Genomic DNA, 25,208 nt, shown 5'->3' with positions numbered 1-25,208 from the left:
ACTGAACCAGCCAGGTGCCCCATCTCATTTTTTTAATGTCTAAAAATGAAAGAGGTTTTGGGAAGTAAATGTTTCATCTTTGGATCAGTTTCACTAGCATCAGTAAAAACTTGAGGCAGAGTCCACTGCTTCTCCACCTTTCCCCAGCTGATGACAGAACAATGTTAGGACAACTACTGCTGTCTGCCTTGGGTACAAGGGGAGGATCATTTAAGCCAGAATATCCCAAACTAATTAGAATCACCTATGGCATATTCTACTTAAAAGTACAAGTTCTAAGACACTATCCCAGGCCCCCTTGCCAGACATCTGTAGAGGTGGCATCTATAAATATATATTTAAGAAATTCCTCAGGTAACTCAGATGTTCAGCCAGCTTTAGGAGTTACTAATCTGGACCGTGTTTTCTTTTAGAGTCACATTATCTTAGTTATTCCCCCTTGTAAGTCCTACGCTCTCGTCAATTTGGCGTATTTGCTGATTCATAAACAGGCAGCACCATTTCTGGGCCTTGCACATACTGATTTCCCAACATGCAGTGCCTCACCCTTCTTGGGCCATATCTTTGCCTTTGCAAATTCAGTGCATTACTCAAACGGCAACTCCAGTGCTTCGTCCTCAGAGACGTCTTAGCTGGAAGTAGTTTCTTCCTGCTCAGATTACTTGCGTTTTTTTTTTAAGTTTATTTATTTATTTTGGTGGGGGGTGGGGGGAGAAGGGCAGAGAGAGGACAGCAAGAATCCCAAGCAGACTCTACACTGTCAACATGGAGCCCGATGCAGGACTCAAACCCACGAACTATGAGATCATGACCTGAGCTAAAACCAAGAGTTGGAGACTTAATCAACTTAGCCACGCAGGTGCCCCAGATTACTTGCATTTTTTGACAGTATTTTAAAAATGTATTTGTTTTATTTCCCCTACTAGAAGGGCTGGACTAGATTCCACTCATTTTGTATTTCCTAGTTTATTCAGTGCTTTCTATGTACCAGATACTACATTAAGTCTTTGCAAGATCCCACTTATTTTATTAAAAAAAAATTTTTTTTAACGTTTATTTATTTTTGAGACAGAGAGAGACAGAGCATGAACGGGGGAGGGCCAGAGAGAGAGGGAGACACAGAATCGGAAGCAGGCTCCAGGCTCTGAGCCATCACCCCAGGGCCCGACGCGGGGCTCGAACTCACGGACCGCGAGATCGTGACCTGAGCTAAAGTCGGACGCTCAACCGACTGAGCCACCCAGGCGCCCCCCACTTATTTTAGTAGCCAGTTTGCTGAGAGGTTAATAAAAGAGAAATGTTTTCAAAATAAACAAGAGCATAATATTAGACAAAAGTCTTGCTATATTCATGTTACCTGTAGTATTTAAAAAGTATTACGTTTTATGAGCAATTACATAACTGGCTTAGAAACGTATCTACTTTTCATCCTCTTTATAATTTTGAGATATTAGAGTACTTATGATCACAGAAGAAAAATATGATAATAAGAAATTCAACTTCTCATTCATTACATAATAGACAATCCTGGAACTTGTAAGAACAGAAAATTTTAATTTTTACATAATTTTATTAATAAACACAGGGAAATATTGACATAATACATTAAAATTTCAAATATATCACCATAATATTCCAAAAAATACAAAATTCAAATGTCTAAATTTTCAAGCATTTTCCCCAGGACAATGCAAAAGAAAAAAACCCAGTAGTTACAAATATGTATATTTTACAGAAAAGTCCACTTATCATGGAAATTAGCGAGATCACAAAGAGTGGATGGATTATGACTGAATTTCATAACCTAATGGATCAAGTCCCTCGTCTAGGAGCATTAGAGAGGATTCTCTTAACTTCTGTAGCAATTTCCTCAGTTCTTCCTTAGAAAATACCTGATTTTAAGAAAAGGAAAAAGAGAATGAGAACAAGGAAGAATCTATGAACTTGGAGTCACCTAATCAACCAGATTAGCTTAATGTAAGAAGAAATTCCTCTTTAAAACGATTTACGTAGCTGGAGGCCAGTATGTTAGCGTGGTCCAAGAACTTCAAAGCTATTTCTTTGAGCCAATCTATTTACTTCTAACTGCTTACGAATATGTACATATTTTTGGAGAAAAGAACAAACATTAGAACTGGACCATTACTTTAAGAAAATCTAAGGGGCGCCTGGATGGCTCAGTTGGTTAAGCGGCCGACTTCGGCTCAGGTCATGATCTCGCGGTCCGTGAGTTCGAGCCCGCGTCGGGCTCTGTGCTGACAGCTCAGAGCCTGGAGCCTGTTTCAGATTCTGTGTCTCCCTCTCTCTGACCCTCCCCCGTTCATGCTCTGTCTCTCTCTGTCTCCAAAATCAATAAACGTTAAAAAAAAAAAAAATTAAAAAAAAAAATATAAAAGAAAACCTAAGAACATCTAAAAAATGTAGACACATCTCGCAAAATCAAATATTACTACAGAGCTTCTCAAATCACTAAAATTTAAAACTGCAAATGCTCTAGAACTTACCAGATACAGTTTGTGGCGCTCAGAGGATACCATGTCTGCTAACTGCAAGCATTCCTGATACTGGCCGGTACTATGCAATATGGTATGAAGCAGAAAACACAACATGGGCAGACAAAGCTTTCTCAGTAAAACCATTTGATGTGTTCTTTCATGGTCTTCTTCAGCATCCTATAGACAGACATCAAGTTGTCATCTGAACAAGTTTAAGCTAAGTAGTGTCACAAAAAAAAATCAAGTAGTAAATCAAAACCAAAATGTAACAGGTAGGACCTAATGGGGTTTCTCTAAAGCTTGTGACGCCCATTAAAAACAAAATAAAACAAGGCAGGATTTTAATCATGATAGCTAGAGACACCATTTTTTGGTAAAAAAGCATGAAGGGAAACAAAATATACTAGAGGAGTCCCAGGTCTGATAATGAAAACAAAATGCTTCTGAATTTGTATGTCTAATAATTATGTCTTGAATAAAAACATGCTTAGGGGCGCCTGGGGTGGCTAGTTGGTTAAACGTCTGACTTTGGCTCAGGTCATGATCTTGAGGTTCGTGGGTTTGAGCCCCGCATCGGGCTCTGTGCTGACAGCTCAGAACCTGGAGCCTGCTTCAGATTCTGTGTCTCCCTCTCTCTTGCTCCTCCCCGACTCACTCTCTGTCACTCTCTCATAAACATTTAAAAAAAAAAATGCTTAAAACAGTAAGAGTTAGAGACTAAATATTGCTAGAACAAAAATCAGAACAGAAAATAAGCCCCTTTCCCCTGGATGTATGTGTACAGATGGAAAAACATCCAGAAAGGACACCAAACTGACAGTGGTGATTGCTGCTGGGGAGAAAGGTCATGATGGGGGTGGGGGAAGGTGGGGAGAGGCATACACAGAAGGACAATGTCACTGCAAACTTTGTTTTTAAGCAATGTGAATTTAGGATTCCTTTGTATAATTTTTCAAAAATATAAAAACTAGGGGCGCCTGCGTGTCTCAAGTCGGTTAAGTGTCTGACTTCGACTCAGGTCATGATCTCATGGTTCGTGAGTTCGAGCCCCATGTAGGGCTCTGTGCTGACAGCTCAGAGCCTGGAGCCTGCTTTGGATACAGTGTCTCCCTCTCTCTGCCCCTTCCCCGCTCACACTCTGTCTCCTCTCTCTCTCTCAAAAATAAACATCTATCTATCTATCTATATACATATATATAACTAAAAAAACCTATAAATTTGAAAAATACCATTAATGAGAGAACTAACAGATATATGAGGAAAACTTAATTTAGAGAAAACAATTAACATTTCTAAATATACGTGGATCTTCTAAAAATTATGTGGGCAGTAAGAGTACAGAAATATATCCAAGGCATTTTGTCATAACAGATTTGAAAACTAGAATCATTAAAATAATAATAAAGTATCCAGCTTTGAAATGTATGAAATAATCTTAAATATAGGAAGGAAATCCACAGAATTCATAGTGTAAGATAAAACAGAAAACAAGACAAACTAGGGGCTCCTAGGTGGTTCAGTCAGTTAAGCGTCCGAACTCTGGGTCTCAGCTCAGGAGATCGAGCCCCACACTGGCCTCTGCACTGATAGCACGGAGCCTGCTTGGGTTTCTCTCTCTCCCTCTCTCTCTCTGCCCCTTCCTGGCTCTCACTCTCTCTCAAAATAAACTTAAAAAAAAAAAAAAAAGAAAAAGCAAGCTAAATAACTGATCTTTAGAAGAGCCTAATAAAATACCTAATTTTTAAAAATTAAAAAAAAATTTTTTAAAAAACCTAATTTTTTTAAAGGCAGAATCTTCTTAGAATTTGGCTTTTTCTTCCTTTAGGACCACTTATATGAATCAGTGAAAGTATCTTCATGTGACAGACTAGAGTATTAAGTTGCTAAAGCATTTTTCAAAGGTAGATGTACGTGGTGGCAGGAAGCAATAAAATGTAATGTGGTAATTCTACCAATGAATAATTGTACTGACTGATGCTGACCTAGGTCAGGTTTCCACACACAGGAAACATTACTATCAATCTTTTAGTCTTGTTTTGAGATAGAAATATAGAATGGTAAATATTAAAATGCATACCTCATGCTTTCTTAGCTTTAAAAGGGAAAGCACTTTCATTTCTTTCCTCAAATAGACACTCCCTACTTTCAGAGGGGGATTTAAAATCAAGGTCTTACTCATAAGTCAAATGAGCAGCTGGAGCCTGCTAAGAATGAGAGAAGCCTGCTTCCTTCTGAGTGACTGCTATCTGTGCTCCCGTGCCGTCTGTCCCTAAGGCTGCAGGGGCAAAGATGCGAGCAACCCAGTCACTCAGAACCAGTGACTCTTGTTAATTCTATTTTACAATACTCCAGACCGTCCATTTTGTAACTTTCATCATCTAACCTACTAAAATTAATAATTTAGAACAAAGATTTATGTATAAATACTCAAGTCTTTTCAAAATTTAAATACTTAAGTAGCATTTTGCAACATTAAAATTTTATCTTCATGAATACCAGCATGAATCTGAAGAGAAAAATTTAGCCCAAGCAACCTACTGAAGGTTCAAAACCATGTAAGAAATCAGCAGAGTTCTATTATGAACTTCAGGGAGAATTTTAAGATAACTACAGTATCAGGAATAGTAGTAAATAGGGGCTCTAATCTAGCCTTATAACCTATCATTTTTTGCTTCTGGTCAGAAAAGGGGAGCTAGAGGAGCTAGAAAAATATAGTACCTAAAAAAAAAAAAGGGAATATATCAAGATATGGAGAATAGCAGAAGGAAAGATACTGAGAATGCTTCTATGGTTTTCTGTTCAAAATACTACACCATACATCCAAAAATCCAGCATTTCCACTTCCCCTTAGACAGATCATGAGGTCTATAGAGACAAAGCTGGTCACTCCTGGTTTCTTTTACGCTCTAGGATCAGGCCTCAGCGTCTTCCACTCACGTGAATAGTTACCTGCAGTATGCCTCCTTTCTCCTATCTCAACTCATCCAGATTCTACCCCATTCATTCAGGAATCAGTCAAATGCTATACATTTCAAGCATACTATCTAGACCTCTTCCAGTGAGAAGCAACCTTTTCTTTTTCTGAACTCACAAAATACTTAACCTGTGCTTTGTTACGACATTTAGTACTTTTGTAACTGGTTCTCAACCCAGGATACACATCTAAGCTCTCATGCCAGATTAAAAAAAACAAACAGAAAACAACCACCCTCCCCTGACCTACCTCTGGCCAATCAAACCAGAATCTCTGAGGCTGCACCCCATTTTTGAAAAGCTCCCCAAGTCATTTACATGAATAGCTCAGAGGTGAGAGCCACGGTTATTAGACCTACCTTCATATCCTTAAATTGAGTTGAATATGACATATAATTAAATTTTCAGGTCCAGAATTTAAAAAAATTAGATTTTAGTATCCTGAATGAACATATTAAATCTGAAGAAATACTTTATCCAAGAGTCAAGATTTCTATTCCTTAGCTAGTATTTTCAGTTTAGGTTTCAATTATGAGATGTTCTGTTATAAGTACAACAGTTATATAAGATCTGTAGATGCTCCTATTCAGAGAAAGAGCCTTTTGAAAAAAGAATTTTTTTTAGCTGTACACAAGGCACAAGCTTACCTCTCTAACATCCACCATCCACCCTCCATCAACAAACAACAAGACATTGTACATTTTCTCCTTCACGTCAGCAGTTAGGGCATCCAAATGCCCTTTCCAAATAACATAATCCATCTGCAAAACAAACATAAGGGCAGACATATAACGGACCAAAACCAATAAATAATGTATTTGTAAAGCACACACAGGAATATTTACATGGAACATCACTCTAAAGAGTTGACTTAACAGAGGAACACGCGACTCTTGATCTTGGGACCTTGAGTTTGAGCTCTGTGCGGTGTAGAGCTTACTCGAATAAATAAAACTTAAAAAAAAAAAAAGAGTTGACTTTAATCAGCCAAATACAAAAATAAGTATCAACAGACTGTAGTTAAATAAAACACTAAAACTGAACACTAATATCATCTGAAGGCATTTTTCACGTTTGGTTAATAACCTACAGAAAAGTAACTAAACACATGGCTTTTTTTTTTCAAAGAATATTAACAGAAATATCACCTATTACAAGAATATAACTGCCAAAAAACCTGCTTCTTTAAATATATAACCTGATAAACACACAGTTATATGGTCAATTAATCTTCAACAAAGCAGGAGAGAGTATCTAATGGGAAAAAGTCTCTTCAATGAATGGTGTTGGGAAAACTGGACAACAGCATGCAAAAGAATGAAACTGGACCATTTTCTTGCACCACACACAAAAATAAATTCATTCAAAGACCTAAATGTGAGACCTGACACCACAAGAATCCTAGAAGAGAGCACAGGCAGTAGTATTATCTCTGACATTGGCTGTAGCAACATTTTTCTAGATATACAAGCAAAAATAAACTATTGGGACCACATCAAAAGAAAAAGCTTCTGTGGGAATGCAAGCTGGTACAGTCACTCTGGAAAACAGTATGGAGGTTCCTCAAAAAACTAAAAACAGAACTACCCTACGACCCAACAACTGCACTACTAGGCATTTATCCAAGGGACATAGGTGTGCTGTTTTGAAGGGACACATGCACCCTCATGTTTATAGCAGCACTATCAACAATAGCCGAAGTATGGAAAGAGCCCAAATGTCTATCGATGGATTAATGGATAAAGAAGATGTGGTGTGTGTGTGTGTGTGTGTGTGTGTGTGTGTGTGTGTATACTCGGCAATCAAAAAGAATGGAATCTTGCCATTTGCAACTACATGGATGGAACTGGAGGGTATTATGCTAAGTGTAATTAGTCAGAGAAAGACAAATATCAGAGACAAAACAGATGAACATAAGGGGAGGGAAGCAAAAATAGTATAAAGACAGGGAGGGGGACAAAACATAAGAGACTCTTAAATATGGAGAACAGAGGGTTACTGGAGGGGTTGTGGGAGGGGGGATGGGCTAAATGGGTAAAGGGCATTAAGGAATCTACTGAAATCATTGTTGCACTATATGCTAACTAATTTGGATGTAAATTTTTAAAAAATTTAAATTAAAAAAAAGAAAAGAAAAAAGAAGAAAAAATAAAAAATATAAACAAACAAACAAATAAATAAAAAGCTTCTGCACAGTGAAGGAAACAATCAACAAAATTAAAAGGCAACCCACTGAATGGGAGAAGATATTTGCAAATGACATATCTGATAAAGGGCTAGTATCCAAAATATATTAAAGAACTTATACAAATAACATCCTCGAAATAAATAATCCAATTAAAAAATGGGCAGAAGAAATGAACAGACATTTCTCCAAAGAAGACATCCTGATGGCCAACAGACACATGAAAAGATGGTCAACATCACTCCTTATCAGGGAAATACAAATCAAAACTTAACTCCAATGAGATATCACCTCACACCTGTGAGAATGGCTAAAATCAAAAACACTAGAAACAACAAGTGTTGGCGAGGATGTAGAGAAAAAGGAACCCTTGTGCACTGCTGGTGGGTAAGCAAACTGGGGCAGCCACTGTGGAAAATGGTATGAAGGTTCCTCAAAAATCACACCACTGGATATTTACCCAAAAAATAAAAAAACACTAATTCAAAGGGATACATGCAGTATCCCTATGTTTACAGTAGCATTATTTACAATAGCCAAATTATGGAAGCAGCACAAATGTCCATTGATAGATGAATAAAGATGTGATGTGAATGTGTGTGTGTGTGTGTGTGTGTGTGTGTGTGTGTGTATGATGGAAAATTACTCAACCATAAAAAAGAATGAAATCTTGCCATTTGCAACAACAGGGATGGAGCTAGAGTGTAACACTAAGTGAAATAAGTCAGAGAAAGACAAATACCATATGATTTCACTTATATGTGGGATTTAAGAAACAAAACAAGCAAAGAAAAAAAAAGAGGGACAAGCCAAGAGACACACTCTTAACCTCTTACAGAGAACATACTGATGGTTACCAGAGGGGAATGGGGTGGGGGGAATGGGGGAAGTAGGTGATGAGGATTAAGGAGCGCACTTGTGATGAGCACAGGGGGATATATGAAAGTGCTAAATTTCTATATTGTACACCTGAAACTAACATAACACTGTATGTCAACTATACTGGAATTAAATTTTTTTAAAAAATGTGAAACATATGACCTGTATTTTTAAGATGCAATAGACACATCTTATCTATATTCAACTTACTTCATATTTCTTTTCTTTGTGTTCATGAGCCACTTTCTCCGTAAAAGTTGCTTGATGTATCAATGTAGGTTTTTGTGGAGCTGAATTCATATGCTTAAACCACTCATTAAAGGTTTCATGGGCTTCCTAAGATGTAAAATAGAAAAATACAAAAAAACCACAGGTTTTCCATATGTTCAACACAGTACTTAAAATCTGGTTCTTAGAAGTAATTTTGCGGCATCAAGAAACAGAACTGTTCAATATTTATTTTTTGCACACAAAAAAATCATTGTGAATAAATATTTTGTCAAGTGGTAAACACCAGCAAGGTACGCATATATTGTGTTTTCTGGCACCTACTCCTATCTCAGCACCTGGTCATACACGTATCTTGACCTTTACCATTCTGTGATGTACATATGTCTACTTGTCTGTCTTCTTGACTAGCCCATTAGCTTCTAGAGGGCAAGGATAGACTGCTATCCACAGATGTAGCTCTAGAACTTAGCCCAATGTAATTGTTATTTGCTGAATGAATTTTAAATGAGTATGTTGTTATTTTAGTTATAAAGACTCTAGAATATTTCGCTTTTCTGTTTTTGCCAAAAAAGAGAAAGAGAAAAAGAAATATTAAAGTTGATACAAGCATTCAAAGAATCTTAAGAAAACTAAGTTTCAGACATCACACACACTACCGCAGGAGATGTTCTTGGTTGGTTGGCATTGATTAGATACTTAAGGCCAATGAAGGCCAGATCACGATTTCAATGTTCCTGTGGATCAGTCAGTACCACAGTCACAAGAGAAATAAGATAATAAGTCAATCACCACTTCTGAAAAACAGTTCAAAGTCTGAGAGTGAATCAGAAAAGTCATCAGGAAGATAGGCACATTTGTGATTTTCTTTACAATCTCACCAAATAAGCTCTAATGCATAAATGTTCTCTGATAGCATTATCATCTTCAGCAGGAAGTGGACTGTCCATTCCTTGTTCCTCCCACTGATTATAGATTTCTGCTATCGAATCCTGAGGAATTTTCAAAAATACCTCTTTTGCAGCTTCATGCTTTTTTGATGCTGTGAAAAAGATGGTACACGTGTGAATTTCTGTATAATCGTTTATAAAGGAGCCAAATCATTGGTTTGCAACTTTTACAGTCAGCTATAAGCATCTCCAGTCCCAATGTACTTCTATTAAAGGTGTGGGGGATCTTTCTACCTAATGACCAGGATTTTCCTTATTCCAATGTGACAGCCACAAAAGGATACATTAAATGCAGTTGCTTTTACCCACTTTTGTGTCTTAAAGCAATTATATTTTTCAAAGCCTTGAGATTATATGAAAAATTGATTAGACAACGAAAATCCATTGTTATATGTTTTGTTTCATAACATCAGATTTGATATACAAGAAGGGCTGTTTTGTCATCTGTCCTCCCCTGCCCATTGGAAGGATTAGAAAACCAGTTAAAACTAAATTTAGGAATATATGGATTCAAACAAAAACTTTAAAAAGTATTAAAATAAAGCATACCCAAGAATTTTCTCATTATCGCATTGCCTTGTTTTAGCGCTTCTGCCCTCTGTGCTGGGTCAAATACCAACCAGTCAATTACGTCAATTTTTAAGCGGTCCTCCTATTTATTTAATTGGAAAAAAGACATCAATTTTGGTATTTTTCTAAGATATTTTGCAAATTAGTAGAATTAACTTACATCTGCACTTCTAGTAAACATGATTTTCCCCCAAGTTATACAGAATTATGAAAGAATCTACCTTTCCTTAGTTTCTTTTCACATTTAATAGCTCTCTACTAAATTACAAAAAAACTTATTGGAGTGTGAATCTGGAATTAAATATTCTGTGTCCCACCAACTTAACCAGGTCATTACTTAACTGTTATTCTAAAACATTTTTCTTTCCTAGATAAAACTTTCTTTAAAAAAACAAAACAGGGGCGCCTGGGTGGCTCGGTCGGTTGGGCGTCCGACTTCGGCTCAGGTCATGATCTCACGGTCCGTGGGTTCGAGCCCCACGTCGGGCTCTGTGCTGACAGCTCGGAGCCTGGAGCCTGCTTCAGATTCTGTGTCTCCCTCTCTCTCTGACCCTCCCCCGTTCATGCTCTGTCTCTCTCTGTCTCAAAAATAAATAAACATTAAAAAAAAAATTAAACAAAAACAAAACAAACCCTTTTAAAAAAGATGTTTATTTTGAGAGAGAGAAAGAGAGAGCAAGAGAAGGGCAGAAAGAAAGGGAGAGAGAGAGAATCCCAAGCAGACTCTACATTAGCAGCACCGAGCCCAACTTGGGGCTCAATCCCACAAACCATGAGATCATGACCTGAGCCAAAATCAAGAGTCAGATGCTTAACCAACAGAGACACCCAGGTGTCCTGTCTGAAAATAGGATAAGTAAACTACTGAAGAGTTAGTGATTGGTCAAGTATCTAGAATAGTCTGAAGAGCAAAAACCCAAAGCTCACTTTTTTCTGTTCAAGAAGCTTCCCGGGGCACCTGGGTGGCTCAGTCGGCTTATCCCACTTTGGCTAAGGTCACAGGTCATGATCTCACCGTTCATGCGTTCAAGCCCCGCGTCAGGTTCTGTCCTGACAGCTCAGAGCCTGGAGCCTGCTTCGGATTCTGTGTCTCCCCCTCTCTCTTCCCTCCCCCACTTGCACTCTGTCTCTGTCTCTCAAAAAATAAACATTAGAAAATAATAATAAAGAAGCTTCCTTTAACACAATACTACTGTAAATAATTTTAATCCCTTACATAAGACCTTCATTTTGCTGCCAGCTTTTATAATTTAAAAGGTTTTGGCTGACAAAGAAAAATTCTTAAAAAAAGAAAAGACGCCAGAATATTCTAAGTTGGAAGTTGACCAAAAAGCAACATGAGGGATTATTCAGAGTTACACACACACCTCCCTTGCCAGTCATATTACCTCTGTAGTGCCAGTATCTAGGGCTGGGGCCACGTCATGATGACTGAATTCACCATTATCTTTCTTTCGGGTATTCTCAACTACGGTCTTTGTTATAGCCGCAATATCCAAATCTAAGGAATTTTTTTTAAGAGACAAAAATAAGAACTAATCATTCACACTAATATTCTCTAAATGGTCACAATGATTTGGTAAACTGGGATAAAATTTCCTTAAAAATGTAACACATAAAATATGAAAGACGTTACAAAAGAAAACGCCAAAATGAGGATATTTTACACACGAGTTGTAAGTCATTTTATTCCTAAAACAGAATTCCGTGAAAATTTTTATTTTTTTTTCTCTCAAAAGAAATAAAATTTAAACCTGGAAAGATAAATGTTACTGATGCCAAAATGGTAACTTGCCTACAAAGCCCAACAGATAAAGTTCTCAACCATTTTTACCTGCTTCCTTAGCCAGCTCCAGGCAATGGTGACGCTGCTCAAATTCTGTAACACCTTCCAAAAATAACGCATACTGGGCAATAGCTAGGTCTTGTGGCAAGTGACAAGTATAAAATGCAATCAGATTTGTATGTTTCTCATTTATTAAAAGCTAAAAAACAGAAAAAAAAAATCAAAGGATGTTAATAATAAAACAGGTTCTGGAATCAACAGTGCTTTTTAAAAAGTTCACTTCAAAATTTCAAACATATTTATGAGAGATTCATATAGACATGGATTTGTGCTGCTAAACAGGATAATTTAAAATTCCAAATAAAATGTACTTAAAATAATTAAAAGATCTCTTATGGATTCTGATGGCTCTCCTGCCACTGAGCATTAACATACTACTGTTCTGATTTTTGTTTTCATCAAAATGGTGGGGAAAAAAAATCAAATTGTGGATTCTCAAAGTTTACCTGGATGTATGCCTTTAAAACTTCAATGGAGACTTCTTCCTTGATAGAAAAAAAAGTATACAACCCAATTATAAACACAACTGTTTATGTTTATGTGTACCAGCAATATATCTAATAAAAATTCTATCAAATGATTTAATGACTTTAATATTTACCACTGAGCAATCACTATACGCTAGGCTAAGCGCTTAGCAAAGTTCATGTATTGCCTGATTTAACCTTACCATAGCTTTTTGTAGGCGGTTACTATTATTGTTCACAATTTACCAAGGAGGGAATTAAGAATTTCTAAACTAAGGAACGAGGGAGGTTTTATTTACCCAGAATTACACAGCTAGAAGCTGCCGAGTGAGGATGTGAACCCAGGATTCTTACTCCAAAGCCCAAGCTTTCAACTGTTGTACCATCTGCCTTCTACATGTACTCTGACCAAAATGTTATCATCATTTAGGAAAAAAGTAACAAAAAGAAAAAGAAAACAGAAATTTTAAATCTCACACAAAAATGAGTCTGGTTCAGTTAGCTTAGTTGACTGATTTAGAGTTGGGTGCTGATGGGGACAAAGTTCTTGAATTTATCAAAAACCACATAACCACCAGCATTCTACATTCACAGACTAGAGCCCTAAATGGTTACCCGCAGCGGGTTATCACCAAGTGACCATAAGAGACTATACAGAACACTTTTGCACCCATACCACCATTTCTAGAAAACAACAACAAAAAAATAAGTGTGTTTTCCTGATGAGAGGCATATAGCATCAGCCTTGCAAAGAAGAATAAATTGTTCTTTTTTATTTACTTTGGTCTGTAGTCCCAGTGTGCGAAAAAACAAAATGAGGTGAGTCATGAAGCGGAGGAGGTGTCCAGGTAGATTGTTTCTGCTTTTGGAAAGCCATTTGTTAAATTCACCCATCAAACCTACAAGCCATCAAAGCAAAGATTCAACAATAGGGATAAAAATCAAAAGGAGAAATAAACATTATCAAAGACATTTTACTGCATTCCTATAGTGCTATTAAATCACTACCTCATTGTTAATATGCGACATATAAAACAGATCCTGGATTAAATTCAAACTCCATTTTTTTTTTCAAACTCCATTTTTTAACAATACTTGCATTCAATATAAAGATTAAAAGATGTGGTGAGTCATACATTGTTTTGTTGACTTTTTACAAAATTGCCATAAGAAAAAAAGAATTCATACCAACTAAAATGAAAAGTATAGTACCTTACCATCAATGTCTCCCAGGATAAGGAATTTTTGAACTATATGGTAATGTTCTTGATTCTCTTCCAGAACTCTCTGAAAAAATGTTTACATTTTCCATAAATCTTCCAGTGGTCATTCTATAGTATTGTTCACTGGCAAACTAAAATGTCAACTTTTGAAACAATATATACAAAGAAAAAGTTTTAATGAAGGGTCTCAGGAGATCAAAACAAAATATGAGAAGGATATTTTCTGCCCTTCCCTAGCTCGCTCGTGCTCCCTCTCTCTCTCAAAAATTAACATCAAAAAAAAAAAAAAAAAAAAAAAAGAAGAAGAAAGCAGGGAACTATGACAAAACGGTTTAATCTCTATGAATATTATTAAAGTTTTACTTTTTATATTTTACTACTGTTTTTCTTGGCACTCCACAGTGAGCCAGAAAGGGAGGGCACATGGAACCTAAGCAAAACAAACCCTACGAGTCCTTCGAACGTGAGCGGCAGTTCCTGCAGGCATTCCTTGGGTATTCTCTTCTGCACATGGCACCAAGCGTAACAGAAATCACCAAAATAGTGATTAGATAGAGTAGAAAAACCAAGTAACCTGTTAGAGTGTTTAGAAGCAAAGAGTTTATTTCTTTTTTGTTGAATATGTTTTAATTTTTATTTCATTATCTGAATTTTCTTTCAGCATTTATTATTATTGTTTTTTAATGTTTATTTTTAAGACAGAGACGGAGCACGAGTGGCAGAGGGGCAGAGAGAGGGAGACACAGAATCCGAAGCAGGCTCCAGGCTCTGAGCTGTCAGCACAGAGCCTGACGTGGGGCTTGAACTCATGAACTGTGAGATCATGACCTGAGCCAAAGTCTGACACTCAACTGACTGAGCCACCCAGGTGCCCCACATTTGTTCTTTTTTACATTCAAATCTTTGCTCCATCTGAATTGATTTTAAAACATGGCATGAGGTAGTGATTTAGCTTTGTTTTCATCCAGATGGAAAGTCAATTATACCCATACCATGTATGTATATAAACCATTTCTCTTCCTTTGAAATGAAAAGATCACCCCTGTCATTAAGTTCTAATACATACTTGGATCTCATATGGACTTCTGTGCTTCACTGATCTATTCATTCCATACCAACTGCATATTATTTTGTTGTATCTTTATGCTGCTTTATTATCGAATAAGACAAGTACTGCATAATACTGTTTTTTTCCAGTTTTTTTTTTTGCCATTCTCACTTATTTTACTTGTAAATTTTTCTGTTCAGAAAAATTTCCGAAAGTATTAAGTTTCTGTGTTAATTTCTGAATAGCTAATATTTACATCAAATCTTCTCATCCAGGAACATGGTATATCTATTCAAGTCTTCCCATAAGATTCTATAGTTTCTTTACCAAGGTCCTCACACCCCCAGTTAATTTTATTCCTATGTGTCTTATAGTTTCGGTCAATAATTTAAATGGGACTTTTCTAATTAGTTGTAGAAAGTACAGACAGGCTATGATTTTTGGGGGGATAACTTTGTCTGGAACTTATACTTAAAAAATTCTCTTATTCTTTTTTTTTTTTAATTAAAAAAATTTTTTAATGTTTATTTATTTTTGAAAGAGAGAAACAGAGTTTGAGCAGGGGAGGGGCAGAGAGAGAGGGAGACACAGAATCTGAAGCAGGCTCCAGGCTCTGAGTGGTCAGCACAGAGCCAGATGAGGGGCTCGAACTCACGAACCGTGAGATCATGACCTGAGCTGAAGTCGGATGCCCAACAAACTGAGCCACCCAGGAGCCCCCAACATTCTCTTATTCTTATTAATTCTTTTATTAATCCTAATAACTTATTGAATCTTGAGTTTCTAGATTTATACTTTTATCATATGTAAACATTCCCCCTTTCTAATATTTATGTTTATTCCTTTATTTTTCATTAGCTGGAATCTCCAAAATAACAGACTGGTAATGAATACTTGACAGAAGAAACACTAATTTCTTTACTATACAAAGTAAAGTAATACGGAAAAAATAAAACTCAACAGAACAACAGGTAAAAGATTTGAACAGGAAATTCACAAATGGTCAATAAACATAGGAAAACTTGCTCAGCCTTACGAACAGGAAGGGAAATGAGTAGAATAGTGAGCTCCTATTTCCCACCTAACCTGTTGGATTAGCAAAAAAAATTAGAAGTGTGACATTTGAGACTGGTGAGAATTCAGGGAAATGACCACACTAATAAATTATTTACAGGAATGTGAATGAAGTGCTACAATCAGGTAATTATACATCTACCCTTTAACTCAGCAACCCTGCTTTCAGGACACTTATCCTATAACAGGCTTGGTAGATAAGCATATATGTATATAAGCTTAACAGCAACTTTAGAATGAAAGAATGTTCACTGCAGTGCTAAGAAACAACCTAAATACCATCAAAAGAGGAATGCTTAAAAAGAGTAAGTTAGGTTACATTAAATCTATATCCACTACCTTGGATAAAGTATCATTAAATGAAAAAACAAGACAAAACAACTCTCCCCGACCAAGTTGTAATGTATGTAGTATGATGCAAACAACAACAAAAATCAAAATCCTATCTTGAGCTGTATACATTATTTACACATATTTGTAATGGTATGGAGAAGGATACGGAAGAATACAGAGCTATATATTTATCATCTCTGGGGAATGAGAATAACCATAAAGGGGTTGGGAAGAAGTCATTATATAGGTCTTATTTATATTTTTGGATTATTTTGTTACATACTTCAGTTATTTACAATTTGTTAGGCGAATAATACTTAAAAATATTAGATTATTTTAAGATCTAGGAAAAGTCTTGTTAATTTCCCATTAATAGTTTTACTTTTCAAAAAGAAAGGGATAAATCAGCTTACATGCATACCCTTATTTTTAATGCTTATTTTTATTTTTGAGACAGAAAGATAGAGTGTGAGCGGGGGAGGAGTAGAGATAGACAGGGAGACACAGAATGTGAAGCAGGCTCCAGGCTCTGAGCTGTCAGCATAGAGCCCAACAGGGGGCTCGAACTCACAAACCGCCAGATCATGACCTGAGCCGCAGTTGGATGCTTAACTAACTGAGCCACCCAGGAGCCCCTCCGTACTCTTATTTTTAGATAAAACCAATCCTAAACCAAAGAGACAGAAATGAAACATTATTTAAGTATGCAGCTAAGTCTCTTCCTTTTCAAGAATGTCTCTCATTTGGGTAAGAGGTAAAGAAAAGAAGAGAATAGAACAGTTTCATACATTTTTTTGCCTTTCAGCTACAGTGCACACCAACATAACATTCAGTGTTTCCTATTCCAATTATCCTAAAATGTTCCTACCAATATTTACCTTTTTATCAGTAGCTTGAAGTTCTTCAAATACCTTTTCTAAGGTCCAACTTTAAAAAGAAAGTACAAGAAAGGGATAAAACAGTATTAATAATATGAACAAGGGCTACAAAATAAACCTTTACAGAGCGTATTACAAATTACCAGGACAAAAACCAAACCAATAAACTCACTTTACTTCCAAATATTCCCTGGGGAGTTCTTCAGTTTCATCCAGAGTCAGTACTGATGTCCGGATTTCCTGTTCTACCAAACTGTCCACCATCACCCGAAAGTAGGCCCACACTGTGTCTTCCCAGGTGTCACAGACAGGAAGCAGCTTTTCCCCCATTCCAAACCAGAAACATACACACAGTCAACGAAAAAAAAAAGGGAAAAACAGTTAACTTCCATTGATATGGACTATAAAATCATTAGAATAACATAAAACACTGTGGATTATAACATACCATACCAAATAATCCTTTACCACCCCCCCCCCACATCTTCTAAAAAGCTCGAACTATTAACTTTTTTTTTCAAAGTAGGTTCCACACCCAACGTGGGGCTCAAACTCACAACCCTGAGATCAAGAGTCGCATGCTCTGCTGACTGAGCCAGCCTGGCGCCCCTAAAAAGTTTGAAGTACTGAGACTTTTTCCTATTGAATTCACAATAGCATCAATTTTCCATGTTGATGTAAGATGGTGTTTCAACTAATTATTATAACATCCCTCAAATAACTATAAAGTGCAGGGGATGGTGGGGTCTGCAAGAAGCCCACACACGTAAGACAATCCAAACAGTTCCTATGCCTTAGGGGCACACTTCTGTATAAAGCTATGGGCACTAGAAGTCAGCAATAAATGTGTATTGCAAAAAAGTGTGTTGTAACTAAATTTACAATTCTCAGAAATTAAAATCTGATTCCATGTATTAAAACATCACTTGGTGTACAGGATACATGAAATTAAGCAGCTCAAGTCACTATCCCATTTCACGATTATCGCTATCGCTGCTACTTCTTACAAAGTAACTTAAACTTATAAAATTTACCTGAAATCATTATTGCACTACATGCTAACTTGGATAGAAATTTAAAAAAAAAAGCTTATAAAATTTATTCTATATGATTAGAATATTTTATATATCTGATTTTGTTCCACAGGGAAAAAAGAATTAAAACAGACTACATACCTGCTTGAGATTCCCACTTAAAGCTGCATAAATTGCTCTCTCATACCTATTAAAAAGCTCCTGAAATACAGAATATAAATTTGAACTACAGTTTTCCTCAGCTTGTCAATTTTTTTCATAATCTGAAATTTTACAATGTCTTCTAAACTGAACTTATTCACTTGACAGTTGTAAACTTTAGTGAAAAATCTAGTGAGGCAAAAAAGGGGAAGGACCCTTTAATTCGATGATACAGTCAGTGCTGAAAACTTCAGGAAAAATCAACCATCTAAATTTCGAATACAGGATGAAAGCAGATCAAACTGTAGCGGATGCTTTGATTATGTATCACTGTCAAATTTTATTTCAGCCAGAACCGGTGTAGGCATTTTCCCCTAAGAAGTTTCTAAATACCTAACACCACCTGATCCTTCTCTGAGAACATCAAGCAAGGCACCTGGATGGAACCTGTCGTGCACCAGTTTGCATCTAATTCCTAAGTAGAATTAATTATATTCAGCAAATTAGCCCATTTCACTACCACATTCTATCGATGGCATTTCCAGTCTTCTTATTATCCAGTGACCTCAGAGACTATCACTGTATTTCTGAGTCCTCTGCCTTTGTTTCCAATCACCCTCTTGACCATTCTTGCTCTCTTCCTTTCTATTATCAATATTATTCTAGGACAGGCCCTTATTACTTAGGATCTGAATAATTCTAACAGGCTCCTAACTAGTTTCTCAGCCTTTAGTCCATTCCATTTTTATTTATTTATTTATTTTTTACTTTTTTTGTTAATCTCTACACTCAACGTGGGGGCTCAAACCCATGACCCAAGATGAAGAGTCACATGCTGCACCGACTGAGCCAGCCAGACATCTCTAGTCCATTCAATTTTTAAGCCTATTTTTCACTGTCATGCTAATCTGAAAACACTGCTGTCATGTGCCTTGAGGTTTTGATGGTTCACTGCTATCTGTGATATACTCATTCTTTAGAGCAACACTTGAGGACCACCAATGCCTGTTCTTAATTTACCCTTTTCAATCACCTTTCCCATTAGTCCTGTTACAATGTTTGTTTTGAAACTGTGAATTGGTTCCAATGCAACTGATCTATTAAGGAACTATTTAAACATGATGCAAATTTCCCATAACATACAATTTCATCCGAAAGTAATACTAGGTGAATGCAGAAAACTACACCTGGTTGAATGATGTCACCTAGAAATACTACACAAAACTGAGATACCTCAAACATTTACTTACTACCTCTCTTCATTACATGTGTTATAAGCTAAACCCATCCACATTGTGTGACAATTTTCAGTTTGATTGATTTTAGCTGACCTCCTTCTATACTTCACAGTAACTCACAAGCTGCAACCCTCTGACCCTCAATTCCACAAGTAAACTTCAGTGCTTTTTCAAGGTAAAATGCTGTAGTTATTGTAGCATTTGTGTATTTCCTGTTTAACAGTGCTTTATTGAGTTTTTACCCTTTTATGTATCACTGAGAATTTTTTAGTATTGTGCTCTCAACTCCATTTTCCCCAAAAGCCCTGTGGATTTTTTGCATGATTTTGCATGCTGTAGTGATTTTTTAGGAATGCACAAGTCACATGATGTCATAATAGGACTGACTGTAATTCTTTTGTGAGCCTTCTGTTCCAACCTGGTAGACCTACCTCCCTTGAGTTGTCCAACCCATACATCCTACCTAGAATTCCTTCCTCTTTTTTTCACACCCAAGAACTCAAAATCCTAGTAATTTTTTAAAGTGCAATTCAGTTCTCTCTCCTGGGAAGCCAGGTTAGCCCAAATGTTTATTCTCTGAACTCACTTGGTACCTCTTTCATATTTTCATCTTTTATCAGTGTTTGATTAGTAGTTAAGCCTGACCATCCTTATTCTTCAATTTGATCAGAAGTTTTTTGAAAACAGAAACTTTAGTCTTACACTACTCTGAATGTTTCAAAGCACCTTCAGCAGGCCTTCAATTAATTAGAGTAAAAATGAGTATCAGTAAATATCTTACGTCTTCTGCCATTCTCCAACAACTTATTTTCCAAATCACTCTATATGGATTCCCTTCCACAGGTTCTAATTCTGTTCCTATAAAACAGTAAAAGAAATAAAATTTATAGTATAAAATATAGAACTCCTTATTTCAACAATTTCTAAAAACAAAAGCTGTGCTTCACAAAGATTGGCATTTAGAGCTAAATACATACCCAGAGATTAAATTCTCAGAATAAAATCTACTAAAATACCTCCATTAACATTAGGGTCATGATAGAGTTTCCAGCCTTCAAGTGTCGCAGCTCTCCATGCCTGACCACAACGTTTACAGAGTCGTTGTGCCTTTAGAAACAGAAAAAGAGCAGTCAGTCCTATAACCAAGTGTGATACTGGAAAAGCACTGTGCCTTACAGAAAAGTACAAGCAATACATATCAGGATTAGGTAACTTAAAGCATGATACTTCAAAGGGAGATGCAGACAACAACTAGTCATGGCATTTCACTTTGCTACCCTTTGCTCTTTGGTTCTGGGCTTGCAGAGGAGGCTCCCATGGGGCTCACAGGCATTTAATTCTGCTAGAGACAAATGGGGCTAAAGAGGTTGATGACCCTTGACTTCAAGTATTATAAAAACATTGTCAGTCTCTATAATGACAGGGTGCTAGTGCTCATTCAGCCCACTGATATTTGTGTGCACTGTGATGAATCAGATGAACTTAGAGTAACCAGCAAGATACATCAGTGAGATAGAGAGACCACCTCTTTAGGAACCATCTCTTCGTCATTTACTTCATATGGTTTGGGCAAGATCCTACGATCCCACCTCCAAACGCTAAGATTAGGCATGTGATCGAACAAGAATCATTCCTAGGACTCTTGCTGGAAATACTGGCAAAGGGACACAGTCCTTTTGCTGGAATTGCTAGCTGGCAGGAGGATGCAAGTCTGGAGCTGCTGGGGGCCATCAGAGACACAAGGAGCGGCTTCTTGAGAATGAAGCCACAGAAAGGAGGACAGGGCCAAGAGCCTGGGAAAGAGACAGTATCCCAATACCATCCCTGGATCCTGCTTAAAACCAGATTATGACCCCACAGACTTCCCTGTTCCACAAGCCAATCAATTCTTCCCCATGTAAGTAACTTGAGTTGGGCTTCTACCACTTGAACCTAGAGAACCCAACTAATGTAACTAAAGAATATCGTACCCCAAAACATCATTCTGGATTTATAGCCATTAAACATAATGAAAGCTATGTATTAACATGGGGAAATGCTTTGATATGCTATCTAAAAAAGGAAGGATAAAAACTGAATATAGAATCTTGAAAACATTTTTCTAAGTAAAATAAATTAGATACAAAAGAACAAATATTGCATGATTCCACTTGCATGAAATAGCTCGAATAGGCAAATTCAGAGAGACAGAAAGTAGATCAGAGGTTATCAAGGGCTGAGGGAAGGGAGAAACGGGGAGTTATTACACAATGTTACAGAGTTTCTGTCTGGTGTGATGAAAAGGTTTTGGGAATAGATAGTGGTAATGGTTTCACAAAACTGGAAATGCAATTAATGGCACTGAAATGTACACTAAAAATGGTTAAAACGACAAATGGTGTTATCTATATTTTACCACAGTGAAAAAAAATGAATAATGCAATATACCCAACTACTGAATTATAGATTTAAAAATAATTTTTTCTGTTTATTTTATTTTTGACAAAGAAACAGCCAGAGGGTGAGCAGGGGAGTGGCAGAGAGAGAGAGGGAGACACAGAATCTGAAGCAGGCTCCAGGCTCTGAGCTGTTAGCACAGAGCCTGACGCGAGGCTCAAACCCACAAGCCGCGAGATCATGACTTGACCCGGAGTTGAATGCTTAATTGACTGACCCACCCAGGTGCACCTGAATTGTATATTTTAAATGGATGTATTGTACGGTAGGTGAATTGTATCTAAATAAAGTTATTAAAAAACCTTAATGTATACTATGATTACAATTATGTTCAAAAGAGGTATAAAAGACAGGTCTTGTCCGAAGATAGTAAATAACAAGTGTTGGTGAGGATGTGAAGAAAAGGGAACCCTTGCGCACTGTTGGTGGGAACGTAAACTGATGCAGCCACTGAGGAAAATAATAAGGAGGGCAACCTGGGTGACTCAGTCATTAAGCATCTGACTTCAGCTCTGGTCATGATCTCATGGTTCATGAGTTCAAGTCCCGTATCAGGTGAGCTAGAGTCCTGCTTCAAGTGAGCACGAGCCCCGCATTAGGTGTAACATAAGCGCTGCTTGGGATAAGCCCCACTTTTCTCTTTGCCCCTAGCTCACCTGCTCCCTCTCTCTCTCAAAAAAAAAAAAAAAAAAAAAAAAAAAAACAACAACACCAAAACCAATGAGGAGGTTCCTCAAAAAGTTAAAAATACAGCTACCCTACAACCCAGCAATTCCACTTCTAGTATTTATCCAAAGAAAATAGAAACACTAACTTGAAGAGATATATACACCTTCATGTTCACTGCAGCATTATATACTGTAGCCAAAACATAGAAACAACTTAAGTGTTCACTGACAGATGAATGGATAAAAAGATGTGGTATATATACATATACCAATACACATACACAATGGAATATCATTCAAAGAAGAATGAAATCTTGCCATTTGCAACAACATGGATGGACCTAGAGGACATTATGCTAAGTGAAGTCAGACTAAGACAAATACCATAGGACTGCTCTTATTATACGTGCAATTAAAAAAATAAACAACAAAACATGATCATAAATACAGAGAACAGATTGGTGGTCGCCAGAGGTTGGGAGTGGGAGAAATGGATGAAGGGGGTCAAAAGGTAAAAAGGAAAAAAGAAAAAGAATTTTCATCATATGTAAGATGAAAATGTTAATAATGAAAGTTCTCATTTATTGAGTATTTACTGTAAGCCAGACAATGTGCTAGATACTTCACAGGAATTATCTCATTTCTCATATGAACCCAAAGAGAGGTGCTAATTCTGTGCCTGTTCAATGGATGAGAAAATCGCGGCACAAAGGTGATTAGCTTACTCATGGACACACAGACAGTGAGTGGTACAGCCAGAGTGACCACATTGTAATAGAACAGGCACTGAACTGAGATCACAGCCTTGGATTCCAGCCTTGATTATTTCACTGATTCTGTGACCCTGAAAGTCACCAAACTTCTCCAAGTTTCAGTGTTGTATTACTGTCTGCTTGTAAATGAGACCACTGGAAAACACGGACTATACTGAAGCTCTTTCTAGCTCTAAGAAAAAAAAGAATGCTAGAAGTAAAAAATAAGAAGAAAGAAAAACCCCATTATCTATGGTTTTGTAAAGGCAGTGGGACCTTGAAGGTTTTTGTTTTTCAAACCTTCAGTAATGTGATCACATTTTTGTTTTCTGTTTTTTAAAATACATCCCTATTTGCCACTATGATTCCTAGTTATTTTCCGTACCACCTGGCAGAGTGGCTGGAACTTAACTATTTTCTGAATAAATTAGTATGTAATAAACACTTCTTTTCTTAATTGGAAAAAAAAAAAAAGAGGGGCACCTGGGTGGCTCAGTCGTTTAAGTGTCTGACTCTGGCTCAGGTTATGATCTCACGATTCGCAGGTTCAAGCCCTGCGTCGGGCTTTGTGCAAACAGTTCAAAGCCTGGAGGCTGCTTCAGATTCTGTGTCTCCCTCTCTTTCTTCCCTACCCAACTCATGCTCTGTCTCTCGCTCTCAAAAATAAACATTAAAAAATTAAAAAGAAGAAAAAAGGAATGATGCTTATTACCACTTATTACTATAAGAAATTCTAATAGTTTGAACATATGTCTCTCTAAAGAACATTGCCAAAGAGACTGCAAAATAGGCACAAGCTGTTACCGTAAGCTTGGAGCTCCTAGGCACCGGATGTCCTCAAGAGTCAGCAAAGCCATCCAGTATGTTGTCTACTTAGATACTAAACATTCTCTATAGAATATCTTCACTATCACAAAAGATCTTTTTTTTTTTTTTTAAGTTTATTTATTTTGAGAGAAACAGACATAATACAAGTGTGGGGAGGGACAGAGAGAGAGAATCCCAAGCAGGCTTCATGCTGCCAGTGCAGAGCCCGGCACATAGGCCCTGAACTCCAAAACCCACAAGATCATGACCTGAGCCTAGCCAAAAGTCAGATGCTTAACTGACTAAGCCATCCAGGCACCCTCCCAACAAAACAGATTTTAAAACATGAAGTTAAAAGGCAGAAGTCTGAGGGCCACTGTAGCTTTCACAGGTAAATAGTGTCACCTAGAAGAGCAATTACGGTCAGACTCATTCTTAACTCTTAAAAATCAGAACTAAAAATAATGGGGATATGCCTAGGGTATGCAGTACAATTTGGGAAGGCAAAGTCTGACTTCTTACAAAAGATTTTCTATTAGAGTTGCATAAACTACAATGCACTGCTTTCTGAAGTAATGTGTTTCTCATCACTGGAAATGTTCAAACACAAAGTAGATCCAGAAATAATGTGGCAGAGATTACAGCATCGAGGAGACATACGAGGTAGTCACAAAGGTCCTTTCCAACTGAAAAAGTCTATGACTTCTGAAACTGAACTAGCAGGGTGTATATGACTTACCTCTTCTGTCATTCCAGCACGGATTAGAGTGAAAAGATATTTGAGTAATCTGACTTCATCTTCTCTATCCAGATCATCAAGGGGCATTTTCTGTCTAATGGGAGCATCAGGGTCCTATTGAACAAACAAACAAACAAATAAACAAACAAATAACAATAAATTCTTTGTACCCACATACATTTTAAACATCCCCAAGAGATGATAAAACTCTCAAGTTTATATACTGAGATAAGTTTATTTACAA

At 37.0% G+C, this 25,208-nt stretch overlaps 1 protein-coding gene across 3 annotated transcripts in view; it reads right to left on the bottom strand.

Annotated features, from left to right (window-relative positions):
* Positions 1 to 1,326: 1,326 nt before the first annotated feature.
* Positions 1,327 to 25,208, bottom strand: part of NUP107 (nucleoporin 107) — a 43,438-nt gene continuing 19,556 nt past the window's right edge. For all 3 annotated transcript variants that reach the window (XM_049625938.1, XM_049625937.1, XM_049625939.1), the window contains 17 exons: positions 24,965 to 25,078; positions 20,579 to 20,669; positions 20,344 to 20,420; positions 18,325 to 18,384; positions 17,322 to 17,467; positions 17,150 to 17,198; positions 13,811 to 13,880; positions 13,374 to 13,492; positions 12,573 to 12,611; positions 12,115 to 12,265; positions 11,669 to 11,781; positions 10,260 to 10,362; positions 9,642 to 9,802; positions 8,743 to 8,868; positions 6,116 to 6,229; positions 2,505 to 2,672; positions 1,327 to 1,892 (listed from right to left, as the gene is read on the bottom strand). In XM_049625938.1, coding sequence (XP_049481895.1) covers positions 1,785 to 1,892; positions 2,505 to 2,672; positions 6,116 to 6,229; positions 8,743 to 8,868; positions 9,642 to 9,802; positions 10,260 to 10,362; positions 11,669 to 11,781; positions 12,115 to 12,265; positions 12,573 to 12,611; positions 13,374 to 13,492; positions 13,811 to 13,880; positions 17,150 to 17,198; positions 17,322 to 17,467; positions 18,325 to 18,384; positions 20,344 to 20,420; positions 20,579 to 20,669; positions 24,965 to 25,078 — 1,809 coding nt within the window. In that variant the 3' untranslated portion in view covers positions 1,327 to 1,784. The remainder of the gene's footprint in view (positions 1,893 to 2,504; positions 2,673 to 6,115; positions 6,230 to 8,742; positions 8,869 to 9,641; positions 9,803 to 10,259; positions 10,363 to 11,668; positions 11,782 to 12,114; positions 12,266 to 12,572; positions 12,612 to 13,373; positions 13,493 to 13,810; positions 13,881 to 17,149; positions 17,199 to 17,321; positions 17,468 to 18,324; positions 18,385 to 20,343; positions 20,421 to 20,578; positions 20,670 to 24,964; positions 25,079 to 25,208) is intronic.

Source organism: Panthera uncia, chromosome B4 (genome assembly GCF_023721935.1).
Source record: "Panthera uncia isolate 11264 chromosome B4, Puncia_PCG_1.0, whole genome shotgun sequence".
NCBI classification, from domain to species: Eukaryota; Metazoa; Chordata; class Mammalia; order Carnivora; family Felidae; genus Panthera; species Panthera uncia.
This window is presented reverse-complemented; position numbering and strand designations above follow the sequence as displayed.